General features: G+C 34.0%; 1 protein-coding gene across 3 annotated transcripts in view; it reads left to right on the forward strand.

The window, feature by feature from the left end:
- The window catches only part of GSTCD (glutathione S-transferase C-terminal domain containing), a 133,447-nt gene that overhangs the window by 92,854 nt on the left and 25,409 nt on the right, over positions 1 to 15,184 (forward strand). For all 3 annotated transcript variants that reach the window (XM_007999448.3, XM_007999443.3, XM_007999446.3), the window contains 2 exons: positions 14,667 to 14,782; positions 14,944 to 14,988. In XM_007999448.3, the coding sequence (XP_007997639.1) occupies positions 14,667 to 14,782; positions 14,944 to 14,988 (161 nt within the window). The remainder of the gene's footprint in view (positions 1 to 14,666; positions 14,783 to 14,943; positions 14,989 to 15,184) is intronic.

A 15,184-nucleotide genomic window follows, 5' to 3' on the forward strand; every position in this document is an offset into this window, starting at 1 on the left:
ATTTTTCTCTTGAAATACCCCTTGGTTTGCCTCTGAGAAACCAACAGAATAACCCCTTATCAGTCTCCTTTTCAGTTGTTCAGCTTCCAAATCTCTAAACATTGAAAAACTCAGGGCTTAGTCCTTATACCTCCACTGCAAAACAATATATGGCAGTTTGATTCTTTCTAATTGCTCAGGCTCAAAACTGTAGAGTTATCCCTGTCTCTTTATTTTACCCTCTACATCAGTCCATCAGCAAATTCTATCAGCTCTGTATTTAAATATATGTCAAGCCAAATCACTTCTCACTACCTCCACTGCTGTATCTTAATCTAAGCAACTATCATGTCTAGCCTTGACTATTTCAGTAGTGACCTAGTTAGACTTCCTACTTAAGTCAAATAATGTCCCCAAATCCATCTAATTCAAAATAAAATCCAAAGTTTCCACATAGATTAAAAAGCTTTGCATACTCTAGCCCCTGGCTACTTCTTTGATCTTCTCTTCTGTGGTCTGGAATTCACTAACTGCAGCAGTCCTCCCTTATTTGCAGTTTCGCTTTCTGTGGTTTAGTTACCCACAGTCAACTGTGACCCAAAAATATTAAATGAAAAATTCCAGAAATAAATAATTTATAACTTTTAAATTGCACATCATTCTAAGTAGCATGATGAAGTCTGGCACAATCCCACTGCGTTCTGCCTGGGACATGAATCGTCCCTTTGTCCAGCAAATCCACACTGTGTACAATACTAGCCTGATGGTCACTCAGTAGCTATCTTGATGATCAGATCGACGGTTGCAATATTGCAGTGCTTGACTTCAAATTTTACTTAATAATGGCTCCAGAGCACAAAAGTAATGATGCTGACAGTTTGGATATACCGAAGAGAAGCTATAAAATGCAAGCATTAAGTGAAAAAGTAAAAGTTATTGACTTAATAAGGACAGAAAAAACTCATATGCTGAGATTGCTAAGATCTGTGGGAAGAATACATCTATCCATGAAATTATGAAGAAGGGAAAAGAATCCATTCTAGTTTTGCTGCTGTACCTCAAGCTGCAAAAATTATGGCAACTTCAGTGTCTGATAAGTGTTTGGTTAAGATGGAAAAGTCCTTAAATTCATAGACAGAAGACATGAGCAGAAATGTGGTCTGATTGATGGCAATCGGGTTCAATACTATCTAAGGTTTCAGGCATTCACTGAATGTCTTAGAATGTGTCCCCAAGGATCAGGGGAGACGACTGCATACTTGTTATTCTCTTTGTTTGGAAAACTCTTCCCCTACATAATCCATGTACTTTACTCTCTCACTTTATTCAGATGTCAATGTCACCTTATTAGAGAGGCCCTTTCAGATCAGCCTATCTGTAGTAAGTTTCATCTTCCTTGCTCTTTCTCCCCTTTCTAATTTTTCTTTTTAACCCCTAATATAGTATATTTATTTGTTTTGTGTGTATCACCTATCTACCCCCACTGGAATGTGTACTCCATGGCAGCAAGGACTGCGATATACCCAACCCTTAAAACGGTGCCTAGCACATCGTAAGCACCTAATAAATATTTGTTGAATTAACTATTGAAATTCTTCTTAGTATTCTATTAATGATGAAAAGTAAAGACAGGTTTTTGTTTTCCACTTTCAATGTAAGTCTTAATTTTATATCTGGTCTTTTTTCCTTCTAAGACACTGTTTACATTGTCTCAAAGTATACTTCAGTGAGAAATTGTGTTTTTCTGGGTTGTATAAATTAATGGGTTATTTATAGTGTTGCTGCTTCTGCTACTAATCCCAGTATGTTTTTCTCAGTATTTGGATATGATTCCTTAAAAGGTAACAAATTTCTTAGATGCTAACCTAGTTTTTTTTTTATTATAAATAATAGCACAAAGTCTTTTATTAAATCATTCATTTGTGAATTTTAGAGGCCATCAATACAAAGTGTTTATTTTACTGCCCTACATAATTCTCTAGGAAGTCTACCTGTCTTATATTGGCTAATGAAGGGAGAAAGTTCTAACTTCTCTTTATTGAATTAAAATTAAAACTAGCCACATGTTTATAAGATTAAACTAAGGCAAAAGTTTGACTCACCAACACCTCCCTGGTATTTTTTTTCTTCTATTTGGTTTCTCTGTGTATCATATATATGTGGTTTTTAAATAATAGGAGAAATATGTAAGACCTCAAGTCTGATTTTAGCAGTTCTTGGTTTGTTTGAACGAGTGAGGAAATTATCATGCTTGTTCTGTGGGTATGCAGATACACGAATGTTACTTATGAATGCCCTCATGCTACCATGTCTGTGTCTCTAACATCAGGGGATGGATTTCAGAGAAGATAATGAGGTGTTTATATTCTATTTTTGTATTGGGTATCCAGAAATGTTAAATTTTAAGCATTGTCTTCAAGAGTTCTTATACACAATTAGCTATTTCAGTATAAAATTAAATGATTGATTTTAACTGGTGAACACTACTTATGACTTTATGTTCTCAGGATATTTTTAAAGTTTACATTGTATATGTCATGTTGTTTTCCTAGTTAATTTTCAAGAAGAAATATTATAGTAACTAATATATTTGAACTTTGAACTTTTAAACATAGTTTTTATAGCTCTCAATTTCAAGGAATAAAAATGATTTTGGTGCCTTTTATTCCTTTATATTAATATTACCTTCTCAGTGACAGGAGCCCAAGTAGCATATAACTGAATTTTGCATTTTAAGTAATTTCTGGAGGTCCCTGAGAAACACAGTTATCCTGAGATGGAAGGGTCTGTAATCTAAAGAGTCTGATCTGTGTCTTTGTTGACTCACTGCATTCATTGGAACTGGATTTTAAAGAGCAAGTAGGCATTTTTAGGCAAAGAGGTAGATAAAGCAATATTTCCTGAAGTAGATTTCCTAAAATAGTCCCTAAAAATAATTAGATAGTAAAAACATTCAGTTGTCAAGTAATTTGGGGAAATACTGTGTTATTCTGGATTAACCAGTTTCTGTACTGCAAGACTCCTTAGCACTTTTACGGTGCTGGTGGGCACTGTGATTCTCCAAAAAAATAGAAAATGTATTAATTTTCTAAAGCTACCTGATGGTAGAACTCACTATTTTTCTCTCTAAATATCTTTTTATATCTCTTTCCTTTTAATATCTTGAGAGACTACTGTTCCACAAGTGTGAAACTGCATGTTTAAAACCTTATAAAGATGGTACAGCATGGTGTATTTGGAGAATAACTGGTAGTTTCATCTGACCAGAGTATGATGAGATTATGGGAGTAAAAGAGTGGCAGGAAGTGAGCTCAACCAGATGATGAAGTCTCAATGTTAAAAATCTGTCCTATCAGCAGCGGGGGAACCAGTGAAGACTTTTAAGAAGGGAAGTAGCATGAACACATTTGCATTTTAGAAGGAATGGGCATGAAAAGGTGAGACTTTAGGGCAGAGTGTTTAATTAGAAGACTATTACAAGTGATAAATAATTGTGAACTGAAGATGTGGCTTTGGTTGAAGGATAATGAGTGGATGATGATATTATTAACAAATAGAATATCAGAAAGAAAACAAGTTTCATGGTAAAAGAGTTCAGTTTTTGGACATGTTTGGCTTGAAGTCTCTGGATGGCACAGGCATATATTAAGAATGCAATTGGAAAATCTGATCTACAGTTCTAGAGAGCAGTGTGAACTGAACTATGTATAGATTTGAGTATCAGTATGATGTTTCCAACCCTAGGAGGACGAGAGAGAGAGATATAATAGACATCTTTCCACTGAGAAATGTTTATGCATCCCACCTGAGTTTTTCTGTGGTTAATTTACTTCAAATCCAGAATCTTTGGTTCTGAGTTTCTGAAAATTTTTTTAAATGTTATCTAAATCTAGAAAGTATACCTTTAGCAAGTAAACATCAGGAGTTCTGTGATTACTTTGGTTATTTGGTCAGTTAGTTTTGTGTATGCATGCTTGTGCATGCTTACACACTATAGTTTTTTATTTATTTTTATTTTTATTTTCATGTAGAGATAGGGTCTCACTATGTTGACCAGGCTGGTCTCAAACTCCTGGCCTCAAGCAATCTTCCTGCCTCTGCCTCCAAAGTGCCAGCATTACTGATGTGAGCCACCACACCTGGCTGTACACTATATTTTAAATAGCTATTGTCCATTATTTTGCATGTAAAAGTCTAAACAGTGAAGACATAGGAGAATTTGTATTTATTGAATTAGGTTGTGGCCAAAAGAAGCACCTACTCTGGGTATACAATAACCATTAGGGTAAGTCTTGAATATAGTTTTTTTTTACTAAATCCAAGCCATTTATATACATGTTTTAACTCCAGCACTCCCACCACGTGACATTTCCTTGAAAAATATACTTTAGCATGTCTCTCATGCTGATTTTAGATGGAAATCAAATATATTATCAAAAGGATAATGTTTAATAATGATGAAAATTTCTCTGGTGTCAGAAAAACAGATGAAATAAATACAGAGGGGAGGCAGCATAGTGCATTCTAAAGTAGAAAAAAGTTCTATTTATTTATTTTTCTTAAAAAGACAGTAAACTTTACTACTATTAACAGAGAAATTGTTAGTACTATGTATATTTGGGTCCTATTCAAAATATTTTACTAATAAAGGATTTATGGTTTCTGGGGTAGTAGATAAGAGCACACACCTTGAATTGAGACCAGCAGGATTCAAATCGTGACTCCATCATGGAGTAACTATGTGACCAAAGCAAGCTACTTCATTGTTTTTGTTTACATTTATTCATCTGACAATGCAATAACAGTACCCAACCTCATTGAGCTGTTATGGAAAAGGATTGATATAATAAATAAAGCACGCTTAGCACGTTGTAATCATTCAGTAGTGCTAATACCAGCAAATAAGAATATCCATTCAGTTGACTTCATATATACAGGTTGAGCATCACTAATCCAAAAATCCAAAATCTAAAATGCTCCAAAACCTGGAACTTTTTGAGTGCTGACATGATGCAACAAGTGGAAAATTCCACGCATAAGTACTTATCACAAATTTTGTTTTGAGCACAAAATTATTTAAAATGTTGCATAAAATTACCTTCAGGCTATTTGTATAAGGTATATGTGAAACATATATGTGAAACACAGATAAATTATGTATTTACACTTGAGACCCATCCCCATGATATCTCATTATGTACTTCCAAATTTTCCAAAATCCAGACAAAAAATTTCTGAAACCCAAAATACTTCTGGTCCCAAGCATTTCAGGCACTCAATCAACATTCATGATGAGTCTAAGTATACACAATTGTAATGATCTGCTTCAAACATCCCTAGCTCTTTTCTACCTAAAGGCTTTTGCATCAGCAGTTCTGTTTATATGGAGTGCTTTTTCTCTTGTTTCCCATGGCTGGCTTCTTGTTTTTATTCAAATTTCAATTGAGTTACCTGCTCAATGATGGCTTCAAGATTACCTAATATAAAATATTCACCTAGTCAATTTCAACCATATTATTCTATTTTAATTTTCTCCATATCATCACTTAATTTTTTATTGTAAAACTCCCATCACTGGAATGTAAACATCACCCTTGTTCTCCATTGTTTCCAGCACCTTGATCAGGGCCAGGCATATAATAAGTGCTTTAAAAAACATTTGCTAAATTAATGAACTAGTCTGTTCAGGTTGTAATGAAAGAACCGGAGAAAAAGAGGAAATCGAAATTTCAGTTTTGGAAAAAATGTCTTCACCTGCACTACCTAGGCCCTAAACCAGTATACCTATTTCAGTAGACTCAGACCTCCCAACTGGTATAGTTTGAGTATGGTCCTGCTATTTTAGATCTGACATCCATTATTACTTAGGATAAGATATGGTCACCCACATGTCTCCTATAGTGCAAGCTTTCTCTGCCTAGCCCTTTGTATCTTTCCCTTTTCCTAAACCCTGCTGGCTGGAGCACTGCTAAACACTACTGCTGGCCAGGGATAGTGGCTCACACCTGTAATCCCAGCACTTTGGGAGGCCGAGGCGGTTGGATCACCTGAGGTGAGAAGTTCAAGACCAGCCTGGCCAACATGGCAAAAACTCATCTCTACTAAAAATACAAAAATTAGCCAGGCGTGATGGCATGCGCCTGTAATCCCAGCTACTTGGGAGGCTGAGGCAGGAGAATTGCTTGAACCCTGGAGGCAGAGGTTGCAGTGAGCTGAGATCATGCCATTACACTCCAGCCTGAGTGACAGAGTGAGACTCTGTCTCAAAAAACAAAAATAAAAATAAATTTTAAAAAAACAAACACTACCACTGCTAGGTACCACCCATCAAATTAGGGCTGTGCGGATATCAATACTTCCCCAGTTTGAGTCCTTTTTGAATACTAATTTGAACCACTGTTCCCACCCCTACCCATGCCTATAGCTGGGTTCATTCCCAGAGTCTTTTCCTTTCCACCATCCCTTGCTGCTGAGATCCTAACATTCTTTACAGTTAGGCCAATAAAGTTAGGCTCCTTAGAAAGGGAAAAGGAATGGTAGAACTGGAATGCAAAACTGCCTCTGAGGTTTATACAGACCCTATGTAACTTGTATGAATAGCCCTGCCTTTGAGTGTTAACTTTTAAGTTTAATAACCATTCTCTCTTTTGGTTATTGTCATGGTATTGAGCAATATTTCATGTCTAGGTAGGTGCCCTGATAGATATTATTCAATGATGCTGATACAAAGCCAATATTATGGTATCTGTCTGATGCTCCATTGCCACATAAATAACCTCTGCAAAGCTTAGTGCCTTTTCATAACAATTATTTTATTCACAGTTCTGCAGTTTGGTTAGGGCTTGATGGGAAAGCTTGTCTGTTCTCCATACAGCAAGAGCAGAGGAGGCTTGACATCTTAAAGCATGGTTCTGTGTTCCAAGAGCAACCATCTCAAAAGACAAAAATTGGAAGCTTCCAGAAAAGAAGGCAGTGTTGTTTCTGTATTATATAGGTCAAACAGTCATGAAGCTGAGAGTCAAGAACAGACATAGATGCCACCTCTAGATGGGAATACCATATTTTAATATAGTATTAATATTGCCAAGAATTTAGGGCCATGTCACCTTAGATATTCAGCATTTCATTTGTTAAACAAAATAAAATATATGACAAAAAAATCAAAGAAGAAAACCTATAAGGTCAGATCATAGTGGAAATTAGAACACCATGTGCACAAAAGAAGTATTTTTTTTAAAAAAATCACTTGACTCTGGAAAAGCTGGCAACATTTCAGACCACTACAGTGGCATTTAACCTAATTACTGTGAAACATCAAATTGGAAGCCAACTGAGGATTACTTGAATGGCCTCAAAAAGTTAACAAAACTATTAAGAAAACTTACTGTTGTTAACTTAAGTCTCTGAAAAACAGGGAAAAGAAGTAAATGCCTAACTATTTTCTACAGTTAGCTTTTTTGTTTTAAAAAATTTCAGTTTGGTCTTGTGGGCAACTTAAACAATATTATGGAGTTAAAATAACAACAACAAAAAACCAAAATGCCAGAGCAAAGTAATGTTTACTTTGTGTGGTATACATGGTATTTGGATAAAATGAAAATATATGTGTTCATTTAACTGTGGATTCTGGTATTCTGAAGTTAAAATATTTCCTTCATTTTAGAGAAAAAAAATAGCAGGAATAAGAAGGTTTTACAATTTCCATTATTCACTGTATCTAAGCTCTTCTATAAACAAAGCAGAAGCTTTGACCTGGTAAGAAATGTGATTATACTTTCTTCAACTTTTGTCCCTCAACCCAACATCTTGCCTAAACAGTTTTTAGTTATTGACTTTTTAAAAGATGCTTTAGAATTAGATATGGAAGGGTGAAAGATGCATGCTGTTTTTAGTCAGCATCTGCAGTACTATAACATGAAAGATCTTTCCAATCTATTTTCATTTCTTTCCTTCTGGATAATCCGATTTTGCAACAAATTGATTGCTCAACCTCTCTGTGTCACTTTTCAATAAAATCAAAAAGGTTGCTACAGTCCCAAGGTGGGGAAATGGTCCCTTTCTGGAAAGGGTGAGACCCAAAGTCAGTTCATTAAACAGAGTGACTTAGGAGACCTCTAATGCCTTAGCAATATATTCTAAAATCCTGACATTCGAAACTTAAAGTGATCCTTTTCACTGATAAGCCTACTCTTGAAAATTTTATTTAGAGGAAAAGCTGAAGTAAAATGCATGTTATAACTGACTCTGAATAATTAAATTTTTCCCTAAGATATAATTACTACGGAATCCCTCATTTTCCTGCTGGAAAGCACCTCATTTCCTTGAACTCTTACACATGAATAAGACACCAGCATTGAAATTCTGACATCACAATTAATTAAAAGCATCTGTCTAAGACAGACATAACAGATCATATTGAAAAGAAGACTGAACTTGACATTAGAAACCTACCTTAGAGTACCAGCTTCACCACTGACCAGTTGCATGTCTTTGAAGAAGTGTGAAGTTTGAGCAACCTATTTAGTTAGCAGTGTCCTCATTTGTCAAATAAGAAAAATGTCATCTACTCTAACAACCTGACAGAGTTTTGAGGTTAGATGGTGTATCAAATATGCAAGTACTTAATATATTGCAAAGCATCATATAAGCAGAAAGTATCCATTTTAGGAACTTTAATGAAACATATATGGATTTTTGTAAGTTGTGGCTGTTAAAATTTCTTTTAAGAACATTGTACAATGTGATTAATAAAATACATTTTCTAAGCATAAATATAATGTTTTGTACTAATTAAACAAAGTATATGCTCATTAAGGATAGAAACTACGAGTTATATATCTTTATGTCCCTAACATTTTAGAGAACAGTTCTATATAGGCCAAGTTGGTTGTTTGATGTGTTGAATGCATGACTGAGAAAGATACTTTTGAGGTCATTATTCCTCAATTTGGAAGTATAAATTAGCCGTTTTTAACATTATGAATTCCAGTGAATTCTGCTGTCTTTTTAATTATTGACTACTCTAATAGTATATATAGCAAAATTATAAGAGTAAAAATGCCATCACACTGTTAAGCTGTTGATGATTTCATAGACTGAACTATGGGGTTTGTGAATGGGGGATTGTATCAGATTATTAGTATCCACTGTTACACTGTCACACTGAGGTCAGTGCAGCTAAGAGGATTAGTGATAGTAGCCTCCAATTGACTTTAAAAATGTAAAATTAAAATAACTATTCTAGATTTTTAGTATTTTCAACAAGTTATCTTGAAAATTTAAACAAAGTTGCCCTAACCTACAGTGTAAACTTTATGTTGCTGCCTAATTTCATGTATTTTCTCAGGAGTTTCTTTAGGAATTCTGTACTTCCATTCTAGCTTTTGAAGTCTACTCATACAGCTTTAAATCGCTGTTTTCTTATTCTCTCACAAAAGTTTTCAGAAACTTTTCTATCCCTACTTAAAATACTGTTTTATAGTTGACTTCTTTTACTGTTTTGACAAATGCATGCATAGCATTGATATCTAACTTATTTTCACAGTTAGTACCTGCAAAAATTAGCATAATGCCTTGAAATGCAGTTTGTCATAATTGCAGAGAAAATTCATTCATTAAACTTTTATTGAGAACCTTTTATGTGCTTATCAGTCTCCTGGTAATCTTTTCATTTAATTGGGCCCAAGTTTATGCAGTTCCAGTAAAAAATATTCATATCTATTTCAGGGAGACAAAAGCAATTTCAGCTAATGGTTTTTTGGGGAGTTATTTTAATGAATTATACTTAGGTATCATTTTATAATAAATTGTTTCATTGGTTAACATTAATAGACTATAGTATAAAAGATTTGTTATTTTGGGTAGTAACAAAGAGTTTGAAAAGTAACTTTTTTCTCTTTTGTCTTTAAAAAAATTGTTGTTATGACAAAAGACATGTTTTAAATTCATCCTGGAATAAGGAAAGGTGATGGGGTTCCTAAAGTTTTAAAGCAAGGAGATAGGTTTTAAGCAAAGGGAACAAATTATATAAAGGAACTAACTCATAAGGTGTGACACATTCAAAGAAATGTCACTTGTGTAGAGAGGCTGGAACAATGGGCAAATACTAAAAGTAGCAGATGAGGTTAGCAAATTAATCAGGGTGCAGATCATTAAAGGCCTTGCTTTCTTGCCAAGACATCAATATTTTTTTCTTAAGGCAGAGAGGAGCCTGTAAAGGTATTTAAGCAAAGGAGAGATACTTTAATGGGTAGGTTTGGAAGGGACTTTAGTAATATACTGAGGAAAAGCATGCTCAATGATTAGCTATGGAACAACAAGACAGAATGTGGTGAGCATAGTGCATCAGGGGTATAACAAGGGAAGAGGAGCCTGAGAAGAAGAGTGAGGAGAATTCAACAGGGGTTCAAAAGATTTCTTGATCTAGAACACTGGGGTTCAAAATGATTCAATGAGTTCAATTGATTAAATTTTATTTTTTAATTAAATCACTTAATGGCAGAGAGCATCAATTGGGGTTCAATGCTCCAGATAATTTTGTGGATAATCCTATCTAATTTGCGGATATACTATATCCAGAATAAAAATGATGCAGACTAATATTATAAAAGAACACCTTAGTTTGTAATAATGTAAAATTAACAGTGCTATCTATTCAGATTTAACTTGTCCCTAAGCAGCTCTAAGCACATTAAATATGAAAACAAGGCCATGTTTTTGGTAAGACACAGAGAGGCAAACAACAAGCAATGTCATTTCCTATCTGGCTCTGTCTGCCTGTATTTTCACATCAATCTGATATTCTCCTCCTTCCCCCATTGATCTCTCATTTTTAGGTGCAAGTGAGTTAATTGTAGTTTTCTCCTAAATATGTCATATTGTTCTTGGCATGCCTTCCCCATCCTCATTCTATCTGGTAAGTTTCTGATCCTCCTTAAATGCCCAAGTCTCTGTAAAGGCCATTCTAATGTCTCAAGACATTTCTACTTTATCTTCAATGCACATACTTTTGCACATAATTAACACACACTTTCTTCTTAAATACGCTGTTAACTTCTTAAGGACAGAAACTATGTCTTCTTATTCATTTCTGTTGAGATGTGTCCTCTGCATATAGATACGTATTGGGCATGTAAGTAGGTACTTGCTTATTGTTCCAAGCATGAAAACCATAGCAACTGTGGGTATAGAACCTTGGCTTTGCTGTTGATTGCTCTATAAAGCATGATAAATGACCATTCATCAGCTTGTCTTTCTTAATGGTGTTAATCAGACCTCTTTTGAAAACATTAACATTTGTGGTTGTCGCCTTCCCTCTCACCTGTTCAAGGTTCTATTAGTGCCACCTTGTCTATTCAGTTGTCTTACACCTTCTCTAAAAGAGTGGTGTATACAACATTGACCTCTGTTGAAAAAATTTGGTTTTGCTCTCAATTTTTTTACCTTTTGGGTGTGTTTTTAAAAGCTCTAAACATAGTTTTAGCCTTCTTCTTTGTCTCCTTACTTAAAAAAAAACACACACACACACAGAATATTGTTGGTGTGCTATATCTCAAACAAATGTTTTGAAAACAAAACAGCAAAAGAATATTTAGTAAAGACATCTAATGTGTATCCATACACTCTTTTATAAGTAAGTTATAACTTGTAAGATACTTGTTATTTCAAGCTAAGAAACAAAAAATTTAGAGCTGCCTGATTTGGGACATAAATTACTACACTTAACACATGTGCTGGTGGTACCTGTGCACATTTTCCAGTGATTTTTTTTTTTCATTATTTGATGCTTTGGATGAACCAAAAATGCTGGTGTTTTAACATGGCTTCCCCCTTGCTTAAAAATTGGCTCCTTTACCCCTGTACTTTCTTTTCCGGCAATGCAAACCACACTGAAGTGTCTAATCAAGTACCTCCTAACTGGAATTACACAAAGAAAAAACTCATTTGCGGAAGAATTGCATTGCAGAACAAATGACATCATTTGTATTAAAACATTCTATGCTTAGATTTCTTTTTCCATGACACTAGAGATCCATCATTTTTAGTCAAGCTAAAAATAGATTGTAATTTTATGCTTGTAAATAATGTCTCATGCACAAGGATACTAGATAAAAATAGAAAGTAGGATTTGATTTTTAAATTAATACTGTATCCCAAAATACCACTTCTTTACCTTATTGAATATATTTGAGATCCTGCTCATATTTCCTGGAGCTTCATAATATTTATAAAACTAGAATGGGCAAAGAGAATGCTTTATTAGAGGCAGCTTTTCCATAAAGCATCTGAGCATCTTGCTGCTGTATTTTTAGCTCAATCTCTGTGAATATTATATGCAGCGTATGGTCTCTCAACTTAAACACAATGCTGAAAACTACCTCTTTTCCTTCAACCTTCATTTCAACATGTATTTTATGTGCAAAGATGCAGTATTAGCAAGAAAAACAGATCTCCATCAGCATTTGCTTTTGAAACAGACCTAAGGAAGTTAGGTAATTCTAAATTTCTAATAAAAATGTGGTATAGAACTTGATATTAGATATTCGATTTAATAATTGTCTTCCTATCTCCTTACCCTTAACAAAAACATTCCTTTTAACTTTCTTTTATGAAAATTATTTGGCTAGGAACTGTTAAGAAATCTACAAACAGAGTAAAGACAGAAATACTCGTGCTCAATCCTTACTTCATGGTGACTCCATTTAATAGCGGTATTTTTGACTCTAGGTCTCCGAAGAGCCTCAAAGTACGTTTCTTTTTGCCTTCTGACACCTCCTTTCCTCCCCCCTTCTTTCTTTCTCTTGCAAATTAAAACTGCATTGCCATAAAAATATAAGGCATATTTGGATGAATAGAAGGATGGATAGAAGTATGATAAATCAAGTATAGTAGGTTGTTAATGGTAGAATATAAGTGGAGGGTATAAAGGCATTCATTCTAAGATTCTTTCAGTTTTGCTAGATGCTTGAAAGTTGTCATAACAAAAATCTCTTAGGAGTGGTTACCCATGAAGGGTGGGATTACAGCTTTTACTTATTCTGTGTTTAAATATTGTACACTTATTAGAGAAAAATGAAGATAATTCTTTTAAAAGCTACACAAATCTGTTTTCACAAATGAAGTCATCAGACTGTTGACTTAAATATTCTTCATATTTGAAGTTTATCTTCATCCATGCTAAATAAGGATGTGACAAAAGAATCAGCTGTGTATGATGCTCACATCATACAGTAGGAAATTGGGTACTTCAATTATAGTATAGTCAATGGAATACTATGCAGCCATTAAAATATATAGATAGAAACAAATGCATTGACATGGAAAGATAATATAATATAATAATATAATATAATATATATTAATAAAAATATAATATTTCATATTTTGTAATATAACATTTTATATTTTATACCTAGCTAGAACACATAAAATTTATGAATGTAACTGAAAGTAACCATATATATACATAAAATGTCCTCTGAATTATGATGCTATAAATATTTCTTATATGCTAGAACACATAAAATTTATGAATATAACTGAAAGTAACCATACATATACATGAAATGTTATCTCTGAATTATGATGCCATAAATTTTTCTTATATAAATTTATTTACATTCAAAAATCTTTCCTAAAATAATATTTTCCTGTGCTTTTTAACTTAGTAACATAAGAGAGAAGGAAAACAGAAAAGAGAAGAAAAGAAAAAGATCATGCCATTTTTCTGGGAAAAAAGAGCAAGGAAACCTTAGTATGTTTAATTTTTTATCAAACCAGAAAGATTATCTGGATTTTCCCTTTTATCTATATCATGGCAATCTGGTGTCTTACATTTTCTAAATTTTGCTCTTGTAAAGAATGCACTTGAAATATGTAAAAACAAATAATTTCATTCATTCTTCTGAAGATATTTTCATGGACTTGACTAGCAGTTTTGAAAGGAAAGTTAAGATGTTTTTACGTTGTGGGGCCCCAGGCATTTCATACTTGGAAATGCCCTATCTTGAATCTCTAATTGCATTATATTTCTATGTCAGACTCACGAGGAAAAGAAGCTTCAAAGCAGAAAACAGAAAATCTAATTTCTCTCTAAATACAATAACCATTTGTTTATTTCAGACAATGCAACACCTATGTCTCAAGGTTTCCCAGTGTCCTACACAGAAGAATCAAGAGTTCAAGCATGTGTCAATTAAGCAATAAAAATATTTTTACTGATTATGGATCTCTCTATAAGGAGATTAAGCAATGTGTTGAAATTAGGTACTCTTTAAAATATGTCTCTGAAAAAAGATGAAGGGAGAAGACAATTACTGTTATTTTTTCCATTCTGCCAACATTTATTGGATACTTGGTTTATGACCCTAAATTTAGTGTTTCAGTTATTGTTTCCACGCTTTAAAAGACATATTTTTCCCCATAGATTTTCTTTCAATGGCTATTGAAAGAAATGTTGAATAGACATAAAAGTAAAACAAGCAAAAATAAAGTTCATCTCAGGTTCTAGTCCTCTAGTCCTCATAGTCTGTTATATGGAATTCATCATTTATTCTTTTATATGTATGTATGTGTGTGTATGCTCCCCCCCTTCCTCCTCCTCTATGCTGGTAGCCTATTTTAAGTGTGTCTTCTTGTTCCCTCAAAATATATAATGTTTTGTGTTCTTTATGTCTTCTCTTTCTCAGGTAAAATGTCCAGTGATCGAGCTTTGAGGAAGCAGCAACAGTTGAACAACCTTGTCTATGTGGTAACAAATCAGGCCAAACCTGGTGACAGAATTGTGGATTTCTGCAGCGGTGGGGTATTATATCTCTCCTTTCATCCTTTTTAGTCTTTCTAAGATTATGAGACTTTTCTATATTATATTCAAGGTCACATTTTTATTTGGCAAGATTGTGGTTTCAGAATGAGGAAAAGCTGTGGGGACCAAAGCTAACTTGTTTGTCTCACTGACTTTTTCAGGGCCATGTTGGAATTGTCCTTGCTCACATGCTGCCATCATGTCAGGTAAAGCTAGAATAAGAGATAAAAGGAAATATTTAAAAACTATACAGTTCAGCTGGCCACATTTGGTTTATCCCTGGGGTTTCTAATCACCCAAGTCAAATATGTGGCACAGGCATTGTCTTTTCTTTCAAATAAACTTCCAAGACTCAGAATCTTAAGGAAAAAAAAGTAAAGTAAGATCATAAAACAGTTATCA

The sequence above is a fragment of the Chlorocebus sabaeus genome, chromosome 7 (assembly GCF_047675955.1).
Source record: "Chlorocebus sabaeus isolate Y175 chromosome 7, mChlSab1.0.hap1, whole genome shotgun sequence".
Taxonomy (NCBI): Eukaryota; Metazoa; Chordata; class Mammalia; order Primates; family Cercopithecidae; genus Chlorocebus; species Chlorocebus sabaeus.